The following is a 14091-nucleotide window of genomic DNA, read 5'->3' on the forward strand; positions in this document are numbered from 1 at the left end:
GCTTTCTTCAGGCTGTGCTGAATTTTGGAGATTTTTTTTCTGAGCAATTGGAGATAATTATTCTTGTAAATGAAGGCAGCTTTACTAACCACACCCAGGCAAGACTGCACAATGCTTAGGAACCATAAACTACTAAAAGGCAGTAGAGAAGTGTGTGCAGATTCACAGAAAATGCTTTTGCAATTAAAGAATATTTTCGTTGAGGTTGCTTGTCTTTGTGTTTCTTCTGTTTTTGAACAGGATTACCAAAGCCCTATGATACGGAGCACAGTTTGTGGTGTACTACCAATTCTTTGGAAATAAATTTGTCCAGGATTAGAAAATGGCAGGGAGGTCGTTTTCAAAATCTTCTTTCAAGACACCTTTACTGTCAAGTTGTCAATGTGCTTGGAGCACGTAGGTAGTGTGCTGCTGTTTTGAGGTTTGGTTGGAAGCTTTTTGGTCTAGTTATACAGAAAAAGCTGTTGGCCAGTGTTAAACTATACAGGGTGCTACGAGTAAAATGTTAAAGTCTTAACCTGTATCTTGAGAGGAAAAAGCTCCAAATTTGGAAGCAGTAGATTGGAAACAGCTTGACGGATAATCTTATTTCTATCCATGTCTTCACTCCTTCTGAGACTTTTTTTTTTTAACCTTTGTTTCTTTTGTTTGTACAAATCACTGCTGTTGACTCAAGCAGCAGCATGAATGTTTACAGCTCCCCAGGAGCAGGAGGCTATTGCTCCCATGGTGTTAAACCACATAGGTGCTTCTGTGAAGCTCTGTGCTGCAGATACAATGAATTGAAATGCTTGGATCTATGCAGGAAAAAAAGAGCCTAATAAACACTGTCACATGTAACACAGTTAAGTTGGACATTGTGCCGAAGTAACAGTTTGGTGGATACGATTTATCTCACTGAACCTTAGGTTGGAAAATGCAGCAGAAGGTCTTAACCTTTTGATTTTGATGTCAAAAACATTAATTGATTTTTCAGAAGTTGAAAACATGCAAAAACTTAAGGAGGAGTTAATGTCTTTTTTTCCTGCAAACTCAGACACCTCATAGATGAGTGGTCCTCACCTTGATTTATGCCAGGAACGCTCAACAATGTTAAAATAGTAATTGCTTTGTATGTAGTATTAATTTAGTGCTTTGTTAACATTACTGCCTGTGTTTTAAGATTCCATTTCATGTCCATATTCAGATGCATTTTTCCAAAAGAGTTATTTCTTCTTACATGATGAAACTTCTGAATGGAGCACCGAAAAACATTTTCATTTTCTACTATAAACATAATTATTATTATGTTGGTTTTCTAGTATTGAGTGACTTGAAGTTGGTATATTCACTCAGAAAATGCAAAGAGCAGACCTGCTCTTAATAGGAAGGTGTATGTTTCTGATTCTGAAGATTTTTTGTATCAGTTTCAATTTGAGTAAGCAGGCTACTAAAGACAGCCCTTGTTTTTATGGTTGTAGCCATAATGACAAAAAACATACAGTCATACATTGGTTCACCTTCAGTGAAACATCTGCCTACGAAAGTGTCTGTGGCGCATCCTTCCTGTGTCCTCCATAGAGTGCTCCTCTGAGGTTAAGCAGCAGCTGCAGCAGTTGGCTGAGCTGTGGCATATCTTCACTTGGTATCCATATCCCACTACTGCTATGTGTTTTGGAGCAGCTCTCAGGCTTTTCTTCTCAGGTTTGGAAAATCTCAAGTTCTTAATATGAACGTGTGAAGATGTGAAGACCTTGCATCCCAGCAAGTAGTTTGCAGATAGGAGAAATGTGATATGTTGGTACGCGTTATTACTGTTTTTTTGTAAGACATCTTAAAGTTTGTTGCTTCTTTTCAACCACTAGGTTCGCCATAAAATGACACAGAAGGTTTATGCAATGAAGCTGCTTAGTAAATTTGAAATGATCAAGAGATCAGATTCAGCCTTTTTCTGGGAAGAAAGAGATATCATGGCCTTTGCCAATAGTCCATGGGTGGTTCAGGTAAGGAAGATGCGTGACAGTAAAATAATGATAGTAATAAATGCATAAACCTTTCCTAGACTTGAATTTACAACTAAGCTCAAATAATGGGTTTAAATTCAGATCGTACTTTCTTTAAGATGTATGTTTACAGAAATTTCAATGAGTTTTCTGTGTTTGGTTATGTTAGAAGGTAGATTAACTTGCATTTTGGTCACTACAAATACATCAAACCATGGAATTACAATTCTGAAGTACAGAAGTAACCGTAAGGGTGCTGAAGCACAGGCACTAATTGCCCAGAGATGTGGATGCTCCAACCCTGGAAACATTCAAGGTCAGGCTGGAAGGAGCTCTGAGAAACATGATCTAGCGTAGATGTCCCTGCTGATTACAGGGGAGTTGGACTGGATGTCCTTTAAGGGTCCCTTCCAAATCAAATGATTCGGTGATTCTATTTGGAATAATGGGGAGGTAAGATAACTTTTCAGCTAGGAGGAATTCTGCATATGAATGTAGAAACAAATGTCAGCTTTATTTCCAGTCTTTCCTGATGATATGGTCACTTGATCACTAGAATTCAGTATTATGAATGCTTTAAGTTGTTAGTGGCTTTCTGTCTGCAATATTGTAGATGAAGGAGTGCACAGTCCAGGTCTCCTACAAGACAAAGCACTGTTATCAGTGCTTTGCTTGAAACCATGTTCTATTCAGTGGTCTGTTACTGCATCTCAGCTCAGAAGTAATATCCCCAGCTGATGGAGAGTTGACTTTCTCAACTGTTCTTAAAAATCATTGCTTGCATCCATCTCATGGCATTTGTTATCACGTTTGTAAATTGGATTATCCCATTGGGAAGGATTAGTGCTAAATACTGCAATTTGTTATATTTGGTAAATTACACCAATTAGTAAAGTTACACCAATTAATTAAATAGTGAAAGCATATATTTAGTGAAAAAATGTTACCATTTTAGTTTGTTAAATAATTAAAACATTTAAACCCTCTCTGATACATTGCTGTGCTCCTGTAGTTTTGGAAAGTAAAGTTATGCTTTAGGCTTTCCATGTTTTTTCCATAATATTCCTTATATATGCAAGAAGTGTTTCATAACTTTTTTCAGGTAGGTGTTCTGTTCTTGTGAGCACATTCTGTGTTCTTACTTGTATTCAGTAGAAATACTTTACAAAATAGACTAATTTACTGATGCAGTTTTTTGACAAACATCTGGAGGTATTTGTAGTTTTTACAATTCAACTAAACGTGCAACTGAAAATAGATGTATGACAGTTATCAAGGGATAGTGTAGCAGGCATGATATAAATATATATGTGTATATAGAAGGTGATAGAATCATAGAATCAGAATGGCTTGGGTTGGAAGGGACTGCACAGATCATCTAGTTTCAATCCCCCTGCCATGGGCAGTTGCCACACACTAAACTAGGCACTAGATCAGGCTGTCCATGTTAAATGAATCAAAATGTGGTTGCAATTTGTGCCTTCTGTGGTGAAGAGTATGGGTGTGATGTATATAAATACTTTGGTCCAGGGGGATTGGAGCTGGTTTTATGAAAACGTCAGTCCTGTTCTGAGTAGAAACTGGGACAAATGGCAGAGCTTCCCTACTCCTTCTATTTCATGTGAAAGAAGAGGTGAAAGCAGAGCCCTAGATAACGTTGATTTTATAAAATCCCTGAGGACTGATACTGAAAGTGCTGTCTGAAGGCATTATAAGGCTGTATAAAGGATTGCTATTTATCATTGTGTTAAATAAACACCTTTATGTGTGGGAATACAGAGACTATCTTGGATTTTAGTTCAGCCTTTAATGATTAAATAGATGTTTATGTTCTATGTTTTATATACTGTCCATTTGCAAAACAAATACAATGTTATACGTATGTGTATGCAGTAATGTGTGTTTGTAACACAAGTCTTCTTTCACCAATGAGCAGTAAATTTTACTCTGAAGGTCCTGTCTCTGTAATAATTTTCCTGCCTTCAGTGGTCTCCCATATTTCATTGCTGAGTGAAATTCTCTGAAATTTCTCTCCTCAAAGTCTAAAGTACATTTTAAAGAAGCTAAACTTACTGTCAGCAGCTGCAATATCAATCAAACTGTAATTTCATTGTTAAGTCCTTTAGATTTTGCAACCATATTTAATTTTTTTCTCATTTCAATATGTGTGTGAGTTTAGGACAAAGTCAGCATTAAAATACGTTTTTATAAATCTATATGGAGATGTTATATCTAAATTTATAGTATGTGAAACTCAAAAACAGACTAACATACTATTCACTATTGAATTATGTTAAGATTGTTGCAAGACAATCCCTACACCTGGTGTAGGGAACCTGCTTTGGCAGGGGGGTTGGACTCAATGATCTCTGGAGGTCCCTTCCAACCCCTACAGTTCTGTGATTCTGTGATTCTGTGAAGACACCTGCTTTCTCAGATTTAATATTTTGCATTTTCAGTTGTAGAGATATCTTTTATGTCAAGAAACACAGCAATTTAGACAGTCATGCTACTGATGTAACCAGGAAATCTTTTTCATTTCCTGTAAAAGTAGGGATTTCTGAAGTTTCAAGTAAAATTCAGGTTTATGCCATAATTAGAAACGTAGATTATTTGAATATAAAAAATAAAGTTATTTTACATCAGTAAAAATTGTACACTCAGGTTTAATGAAACCTCAGGTACTTTATTATTTCTCCTAAATGTCTCTGAAAAGTAGCTGCTCTTTTTCCTAATTTATTTTTCCATTTCACAGCTTTTTTGTGCCTTTCAAGATGACAAATACTTGTATATGGTAATGGAATACATGCCAGGAGGAGATCTTGTAAACCTTATGAGCAATTATGATGTGCCTGAGAAATGGGCCAAGTTCTATACAGCCGAAGTTGTTCTTGCTCTTGATGCGATTCACTCCATGGGCTTGATACACAGAGATGTGAAGCCTGACAATATGCTATTAGATAAACATGGGCACCTGAAGCTGGCAGATTTTGGCACTTGCATGAAAATGGATGAAGTAAGTATGCAACTGAATAATTTATCATCTATGAGACTGTAATTCTAAGGATACTTTCACTTGAGTTACAATACCCAAAGGAATGCTTATCAAATGGTCCACTTGGTTGGAAAGCTGTTTCTTGTCTCCTATCTTTAAATACAGGAGTACTTTAAATAGTTGAACATTGTCTGTAATAAATTGTTCTGGCACATGGAAGGGGGAAATAAATTTATTTTTTGTCACTTTTGAAAGCATGCGTTTGTGAATTTCTGGGGTTCATTTCTTTGCCAAGTGTCTGAAAAGTTTATTAGACAGCTCCTAGTTTCAATATCAGCAACCTTGGAACAGTTCATAAGCTGACAGTTTTCTATAAAAGATATTATTTTATAGCAAGATACAGGCCCTATTTTTTTTTCTAATTGTTCTCATAGCATCCTCTAGTGGTCATTAAACTGAGGTCACAATAAGGCAGCAGTGGTATGTGATCTAAAGATTAAAATTTGTTAGCTATTAGTCAAAATGTCATATTTTAACTGTCTAGATTTTATCATCTGCAGCCAAATGCAGTTTTCTAATGAGGTTGCGTAAGTGTAAGTACTGTATTTTTAACAGAAGTACTACATGTATTCCTGTAGGAGACTATCTTTGTAATTTGTACTTTTAAATCTTCCATGACAAACAGTATTGTGCAATTTACACAGTATATTCTTCTTGTGAAATTATAACAGATTCTCATAAACTGTGTATGATTGTATGTTATCATTTATCAGGCCTTTGAAGAGTTTCTTTGTTTATCCTTTTTAAGCTTATTTGCTTCAGTGTGTTAAATTCTTTCTGTGTTATTTAGGCTGCATTTAGTATAATCTCTGCAATCTATTAGTTTGCATTTGCATTAAGTTAATATATATATTTCTATCTAGAAATGCTTTTTCTTTTCTTTTTTTTTCTTTTCTTTCAAATGTCAATATATTACTGCTGAACAAATGCAGCTATTTATTGACATCTCTGTTGTGCTGATATTGTTATTCTAAGGACATACACATTTACGTCCACTTTCATTATTTAGTTGCCTGTATTTTAGTGGACAGTATTTACTTTAACTAGAGAAGTGAAAAGGTGTATTTGATCTCTTAATTTAATCTTTAAATTATTATTGTGAATAATTTCACCAATTAGACTGTGAGTCTCAGGGGAATCTTATGTTCATCAGAAGAGGTAATAAAAAAGTTTCAAAAATTCATAATGTTGATCTACTGTAAAAAGTGCTTGTGGTACTTTAGGGAGCCTAGAAGTGGTGAACTTAAGCTGCTTTGTTTGTGTGTTTAGTTCTAAAAAAATGAAATTTTAAAATGTAGTCGATCATGTTGTAAATGTGAGATTGCTTGCATATCTCTTGCTATAGCAAGCTCCAGTTTAGATGAGGCATCATCAACAAACGGGTGATCTCCTAATGAAGTTAAATTTTAATTGGCTAAATTTTAAGTTCTAAATGTTTCTCAGACTCTGTGGAATGGCGAAAATATTTTATACAGGAAGCTTTAGAAGTTGAGAGGCGCTGGACTGTCTCCAAATCTCATGCTACTTCTTACAAAACATGAACACATCCCAGCTGTGTAAACATAATATTGATGTTGGCAAGATGATTTCTAGAAAATGTATGCTTACCCAACACTTATTTATTTTTTTCTGACTTGGAGTTCTTTTAGTAGTTGTGCATATCTTCCTCATGCTGTCGAGACTGAGGAGAACTCTGCTTCAGTTTGGTGAGAGACACAGTTTGCAAGACAAACTTTTTTAGTACTTGCTGGGGGACTGAAATGAGTGTTCTCTTAAGTTGTCCAAGCCAGCCCAGACACTTGCAGCAGAATTCCTCCTTAGTATGTGGAAAGAACTGTTTAGTCTTTCAGTGATGTTTTCCAACATAAAAGGAACTGGCCCATTTATTTAACTTGACTGTGACGGTTTGTTGTTGTTTTTTTGGTTTTTTTTTAATCCATTACAAGGTGAATATCTGTAATTGAGTAAAGGATGGGGCTGGCCTCAAAGGTTTAATAAAAAGAATCCCAATGCAGGTTTCACCGGACTCTATTTGTTAGGTTTTCTTTAAGTAATAAGCTAGACAGTAGCATGACTGAGTACTGAGAGTGTTGTAGGGGCATCAACTGCTGGATGCTGTCAGGTCTGTATGTAACTGTGGCTTCTGCTGACTGAACTTTCAGGAAAGCACAGGCTTAAAGGATATCTGTTGCAAAGAAATAGGAGCGAAAGGAAGCCATTTACCACTTGGGATCATTTCCTCAGATAGCTGAGCTGAAAGATTAAACATGTTCGTCTTCTTACTCAGTTTATTTCACAGAGTCTCAGAATTGTTGAGGTTGGAGGCCATCTGGTCTGATCCTCTGCTCAGCAGGATGCCTGTTTCTCCTTGATGCTCCTCCAGGACTGCACTGAATCCTTCTTACTTCAGCTCGTTGTTGGTAGTGTAGTAGTCAAACCTGAGAGTAGCATTAACACCTGATCTGTACTATCCTGACATGTCTGCACCAGCACTCTCCAGTTCTTGTTTGCCGATAAGATATTAATGAGGGAATTAAAGCCTCATTTTTAGCCTTGTTCCAAGACAGGGAGTCATTAAGGTGTACCTGAGGTCTTCCAGAGGATGAAACCAGAACTGCTTTGCCTTCAGAGATGTTACAGTTCTGTAAGATGCTGGGCAATGCAGTAGCCTCACAGCCAAATTTTCCTAAGCCATGAATGCATATTGTCTCTTTGACAACCTTTTTCTTTTGCAGTTGTTCAAATCTCCCAGGTATCTGCAGGAACTTCCATCAGATGGAGTTCCAAGATACACCTTGGTGTATCATCTGAGGTGATGAGAAAAGCCTCAGGTAAAAGAGTAGCCTGAGACTACTGAGAAAAGAACTGCTGTACTGTGTGCTGTTCAGGCATCAGAGGCTGACAGGACTGACACTTTGTCCAGAGAAAACAGCACCCTTCAGATCTCTTCAGCTGATGAAGTGCAGAATGCAAAAGTCATCTCACAGAATGTTCAGTATGCCAAGATGTCATGTAGCACACAAGGGACTTCCCTGTTTACTTGGCTTTGATGCCAGATCACAGAAGCTTGTATGATTATTGTAGTAAGAATATCCAGTACTTAAAAATGTACACAGGGCAACACCTAGGTTTTGTTTTTTGTTTTTTACAGTATGATTGCATAAATGAGAATGACAGGAATGTGGGAATGTTCAGTAAGACAGTAATGTATTTTCAGATCTACTTCTGGGACAGAAGGTAGGGAGTTCTGTGGGGAGAACTGCGCATGCTTAAGAGAAATACAGCCCATTGAATACTGACATTAGCACATCAAGCCCTTTTGCCTGTAAAAATATTTTTGTTTAATTGTGTTCTCCTTCGACATCTTGCCTGAAAAGTTAGGGTTATTACCTGGAATTCTTCAGCATCCGTAAGATAATTGACAAGGTTTCTTGTCACTGTGTAGCAGCTGTCTGACTTGGGTAGGGCTGGCTTTTCTTTGGCACAACCTTTGCTTTGTTTGCATAAGACTTCATAAAACATTAACGTGTATGAAATATTAAAAGGTGATCTTGTTTTGCTGCATTAATTACAGAGGAGTGGGAAATTGAATGTTATTAAGTGAGGAGATGAGGCTGGTCTAAGTACACAGCTCTTGTGACTAAAGCCGTGGTCTTCAGAGAAATCTTTCAGGACTCTTCTGCTGACGTCTGTTTAATGAAAACAGAAAACAAAAGTTCAACTGCTGTAACTGAGAAGTTAAACTCCCCTTATATTTCAGCTTCATCTTTAGCTTCTTCTTCATTATACAAGAAAATAAGCATTTGCAATGAAGAGATTTTCAGTACTGCTTAAGTCTCTGCAGTATTTAATCATCACTTTAGTTTTAGCATACCGGTTCATGACCTTCCAATATTCTCTTTGAATAAATAAATATTTTTGGCAGTTCGTATTCTATGTGAAAAGAATAATGTAATTGGTTGTCTAATTTTTACATGTAAATGCAGTTCCAAAAGCAAAATGATCCTTTTTATTTCCTTAAACATGAATTTCCATTTCAGTTGTTCCTACCAATATTCTGTACTAATATTCAGCCAAAGGTGATGGAAAATGCATGGAGAACTTTCAAAGGTAACTTGGACATTGCTTTAGGCTGAGTGGCAGAGTCACAGATGAGTGTATTTTTGGTACTTCTTTGGCTTTATCCGGGATTTAATTTCATTCATCCATCTGGTCTCTCTGGAATGAATGCAGTGAATTTCATTAAAAGGCAACAAGGCTCTAAGTTTGAAGCAGCGTTCTGGCATATCTGACAATGCTTCTACATCATTTAGCTCCTGCAGAGTGGGAAGCAAAGAGGATAAATAATCACACCATTAATAAATGATTAATAAAAGAATCATTACATTAATAAAAATCAGTTATATTTTACTTTATTTTTCTTAAGCCCTGTTCTTTAAAAATAGCTTTTACTTAAGGTGTGACTATAAGAATTTACCTATAATTTGGTGTATTGTTTGAATTACACATATTATGTATGTGCTACGCAGGACTTAAATAATCAAAGTTATTCAGAAGCTCTTCTATGAATTCAGTGAGATAAGCAACTACCCAGTACAGCACATATTTGTTCATATTGAAACCAAGGGTAATACTACAAAACGTGCACATTTTTGAAATGCTGTTATAAAGAGAAATGGCTTAGTGTAGCCAAAGGGGAGAGTGGGCTAACAGGATTTGTCATTTCAGTTCAGACTGTTTCTGGAATAAAAGTCAGAGCTTTCAAACATGTACCTCAAACCAAATATTTTGGATTATTATTTTTCTTTCTTTTTTTTTTTTTTTTCCTGGTCTACTAATAGGCTTTCTGAAGTTTTGTGTAAGGACTGAGCAGCAGTTTTAACGGAGCTGTTTGAATTGTTGCTGTTGCACAGACAGGTATGGTGCGCTGTGACACGGCTGTTGGAACCCCCGACTACATATCCCCTGAAGTTCTGAAATCACAAGGGGGTGATGGTTATTATGGACGGGAGTGTGACTGGTGGTCTGTAGGAGTTTTCCTTTTTGAGATGCTGGTTGGTAAGTAGAATTTCTTCTGCTAAAAAGGTTGTGGTTTTAGTCTGTGCTGAGCCTCTCTTTGCTTTGCTATTAGGGGCTGGTTGTACGTCATTATCTAACAGCTTCTGGCTCTTGGTTGATGCAGTTGTTTCATCCCTGTTCCCTTGGCTTTGTCTCTCTTATGCTGTCTGTGTGTTTGCACACTGAGGAGTTCTCTGACTTAGTTCAGCTTAAAACTAATTTTTAGAATATTTTTTATCTCAGATTGCCTACCTCACAATCTCAGTAAATGCTTATGCCATCTTCAGGTCTGTATTGAGTTGTTAGGGATGCAGAGATGGGAAATGAGTGGGAAGGACAGAACTGCTTTTGTTTTGTTTGTTTTTGTGTTTTCTTTTTCTTCCTCTCCCAGTACTAGCAATTTGTTACTGATGGGTCAAAATGTCTCTGGAATTATGGCTTGATTCTTTCTTTTGTGCTTGTGTCAGGATTTTCCAATAAAATACACTGGATTGCTATGGCAACTAACATAGAATATAATCAGTTAAGGACATGAGTCATATGCAACTTAAAATACTCAGAAGATCAGTATTACAGCCCAATTACAGAAAGAGGGAATTGTGCATGTAATTATTCAAAGTACAAATCAGAATCTTTTGGGGATATTGCAGATGTGATGTTTCTGTCATCCTGAGCCCTGAACGATGCTTTCATAGAATCACAGAATGGCTCGGGTTGGAAGGGGCTCCAGAGATCATTAAGTTCCAACATCATTGCCACAGGCAGGACCACCAACCTCAAGATCTGGTACTAGAACAGGTTGCCCAGGGCTGCATCCAACTTGGTCTTGAACACCTCCAGGGATGGAGCATCCACAGCCTCTGTGATGCTTTGATATATGCTGCTATTGAAATCTCCTGGTCTTTGGGAATTAAAGCATTTTGATGTATAAAATATATATTTTGTAATTAATAGTCTCATAAACGATTTTAGCAATAAATGAATTTCTTCAGTAATTCAAATATTAGACATTTACTCAGGGACATGATGTAGCAGAGGGTTGTTAGAGTTAGGGTAATATGGTTGGGTTGCGGTTGGCCTTGATGACCTTTAAGGTCTTTTCCAATCCGAGCAATTTTATGATTCTATGACATAGATGCCCACAAATGTTTTCTCAGGGCTTGTTGGGGTTTTTTTTGTTTGTTTTGTTTTGTTTTTGGTTTTGGTTTTTTTTGTTTTGCATCTGAGAGGATGGTCCCTTTGTTATTACTGTAACCAAAACATCTTTTGAAGTGAAAGTAGAGAGGTACAGTTTTTGCAGGAGCTGAATTATATAAAGGAGCCTCTACTTGTTTGGAACGAAAATCCTTCTGCATTTCTCTGCGTCATCTTGATGTTATTCCAGGCTTTCAGTATGAGTGGCTAAGCTGAGGGGGCTTATATTTGGTATAGTTTTTCCTAAAATTTGGAGTTGTGTATTGAAAAATTTCTGACATTTCATAAATTTCATGCATTTTTCCTACCACAGGCTATCTATCTTGTTACAATATTTGAATCTATGCTATTTTTACAACTTTTTTTCCTTCAGTACTCAATGTCATTTTTTTTCTCTACATTATAGACTGGAATCTTTGCTTTCATTAGCTCTGTGATTTTCACACTTTCAGAAGGGTGTGAAATAACAGTTTTGTTTCTGTTGCAGTTCTGGACTTGTCAGAATCCTACATGTGATTAACACTGTACTCCTCCTGTTGAATTCCATCTATTGGCTTTTTGTGAAGTCTTCATGTGTTATTACTTTTTTTTTTGTTGTTTTTAATCCAAGCTTCTTTCTGCCTCTGAGAAGGGAATATGATTTTCTACCTGCGCAGTCTTTTTTAAATGCTTTTGAAATCTGCTTCACCTTTATACTGAAAATTACAGGGCTTAGTTGTGCCCTGTAATTTTTTTGGTTATTTGTTATTCATCATCGTATTCCAATCTGCATTGTATTTCCCGTCTAACAGCGCCAACGTGGTTCCCTTCAGCGACTTTGTTAGCAAACACAGTATTTGAGGCTTATATCAGATTCATTTGACAGTGTTTGAAGAAACATGCAGCTTCTCTTAGATAACTGTATAGCTTTTCTGGTTCTTGTAACTGAACTAGAAATAATTAGGCTATTCAAGACAGATCTACTCCCACATACATTGCTATTATGAAACAGACACCAATGAGATTGCCTAGGGAGGTGGTTGAGTCACTTTCCCTGGAGGTATTTGTGGAAAAATGGTGGTGGCAGGTGGGCATTTGGAGGTCTTTTCCAACCTTTTTGACTCTATGATTCTATGAGATGGTTTGGAATATTTGAGACTGCCCAACTCTGGAGGTGAGGAGGTGCTGGAGGTGAGGCCGCATAGCACAGAGCAAAGCAGGGCAACGCTTCCCCTCACAGTGGCGGTGCTGGGCCCGGTGCAGCCCAGGGTACAGCTGGACCTTCTGTCTGTAAACACACTTTTGGCTCATATTCAATTTGCTGCCAAGTTTATGTCAGTAAATAAACTAAAATTAATTGAATTTTGTGCTTCAGAACTTTGGATGAAAAAGGTGGCTTTTTAAATCTCAGCCCTGGCTGTACTAATATGGACACCCAAGGTGATACAATTCGACAGTCAGCAAGATTAGTGAGTGCAGGTTTAGCTGTGCCTGACTTGCTCTGAAGGCTCCCCAGGCAGCTCCAGGGGCAGGGCTGGCCTGCCTGCCTCTGAAATGCTCTTGGGAGAGCAGTGGTGGAGGCTTTCCAAGGAATGTGCATCTGCAAGTTGTTGATGAGGTTCAGTCTCTTACACCCATGACAGAGCATGAAGAGATGGTTACATGTCAGTGTCATCACTGTGTAAATTAGAGAATGGTCACCACTCAGGTAAAATGTACAAATCACTGGGCAAAAGTTTTGGTAGTAATGTGTAATTCAGTGTGTAATGAAGGTGTTTTGTCACAGGAACATTTTTAGTAGTATATATTATTCTGTACCCTGCATATTCTCTGTTTCCTTCATTAGAAAACAGCCTTAGGCAAAATTGCTTGTAGAGTTTGTACCTCTTCTCTTTTTGGTCTTCATCTTACACTACTTCAACATTATTCAAAATCACAATCAGTTTACCATTTTATTTCCAGGTGATACTCCTTTTTATGCAGACTCCTTAGTAGGGACATACAGTAAAATTATGGATCACAAGAACTCATTACATTTCCCAGATGATGTAGAAATCTCTAAGCATGCAAAGAACCTCATCTGTGCCTTCTTAACTGACAGGTATGTGCATGTGTTGTTTTGGTTCTATTTCTGTTTCAGATAGTACTAACACATGTTCATTGTAAAAATCAATTTCCATTACACCAACTAATTTCAATTCTCCTCTGCAAAATCATCCACACATGGGTTTTTCTTATGGGGTATTTTTCTAGGCATTGTATTTTACTTTTTGGAGGGGTTCTGGCAGCTCTTGATACAATGTACTCTGTGCTGAAGAAATCCTCCCATCTGTGGCTCGGTGTGAAATAGAGCAGCAAACCTGTAAGGCTGGAAGGAGTTTTTGAGCTCTGAAAGGCAGGGAACAAATTGTGATGAAGTGGGCGCTGCTTATAAAAAATGAAAACATACTTTCATGAAAACAAGCATATATTTGCCTACTTTGTTTGAAATTTCATAGAATGTTCAAACTTTTCTCTTTTAACTAGTGTTACTAACTGACAAGTATAGCTAATAGAGAAAAAAGATGTTGTCCTGGATATAATTAAATCATCGAGTTCTCCCTTCATGGAGCTGAGCGTTTTTTTATTTTTTATTGATATTAATCTGTGTAAGGTCATTCTTGACCTGAATTCTTAAATTTTCCTTAGTGCCAGAAAGCAGAGGTTATCTTAGATTTCTCTGATTAAAGAAAATGACACTTAGGTTCAAATTTAACTCCGGATTGATGATGTGTCACCACCTCCGTTTGACTGCAGCCGAATGTTCAGCTTCTAGGGATTGAG

At 37.1% G+C, this 14091-nt stretch overlaps 1 protein-coding gene across 3 annotated transcripts in view; it reads left to right on the forward strand.

Moving 5' to 3' along the window:
• Nucleotides 1-14091, forward strand: part of ROCK2 (Rho associated coiled-coil containing protein kinase 2) — a 93382-nt gene that overhangs the window by 51883 nt on the left and 27408 nt on the right. For all 3 annotated transcript variants that reach the window (XM_048938324.1, XM_048938325.1, XM_048938326.1), the window contains exons 4-7: nt 1845-1982; nt 4738-4998; nt 9951-10095; nt 13231-13369. In XM_048938324.1, coding sequence (XP_048794281.1) covers nt 1845-1982; nt 4738-4998; nt 9951-10095; nt 13231-13369 — 683 coding nt within the window. The remainder of the gene's footprint in view (nt 1-1844; nt 1983-4737; nt 4999-9950; nt 10096-13230; nt 13370-14091) is intronic.

This window comes from Lagopus muta, chromosome 2 (assembly GCF_023343835.1).
Source record: "Lagopus muta isolate bLagMut1 chromosome 2, bLagMut1 primary, whole genome shotgun sequence".
Classification (NCBI taxonomy): domain Eukaryota; kingdom Metazoa; phylum Chordata; class Aves; order Galliformes; family Phasianidae; genus Lagopus; species Lagopus muta.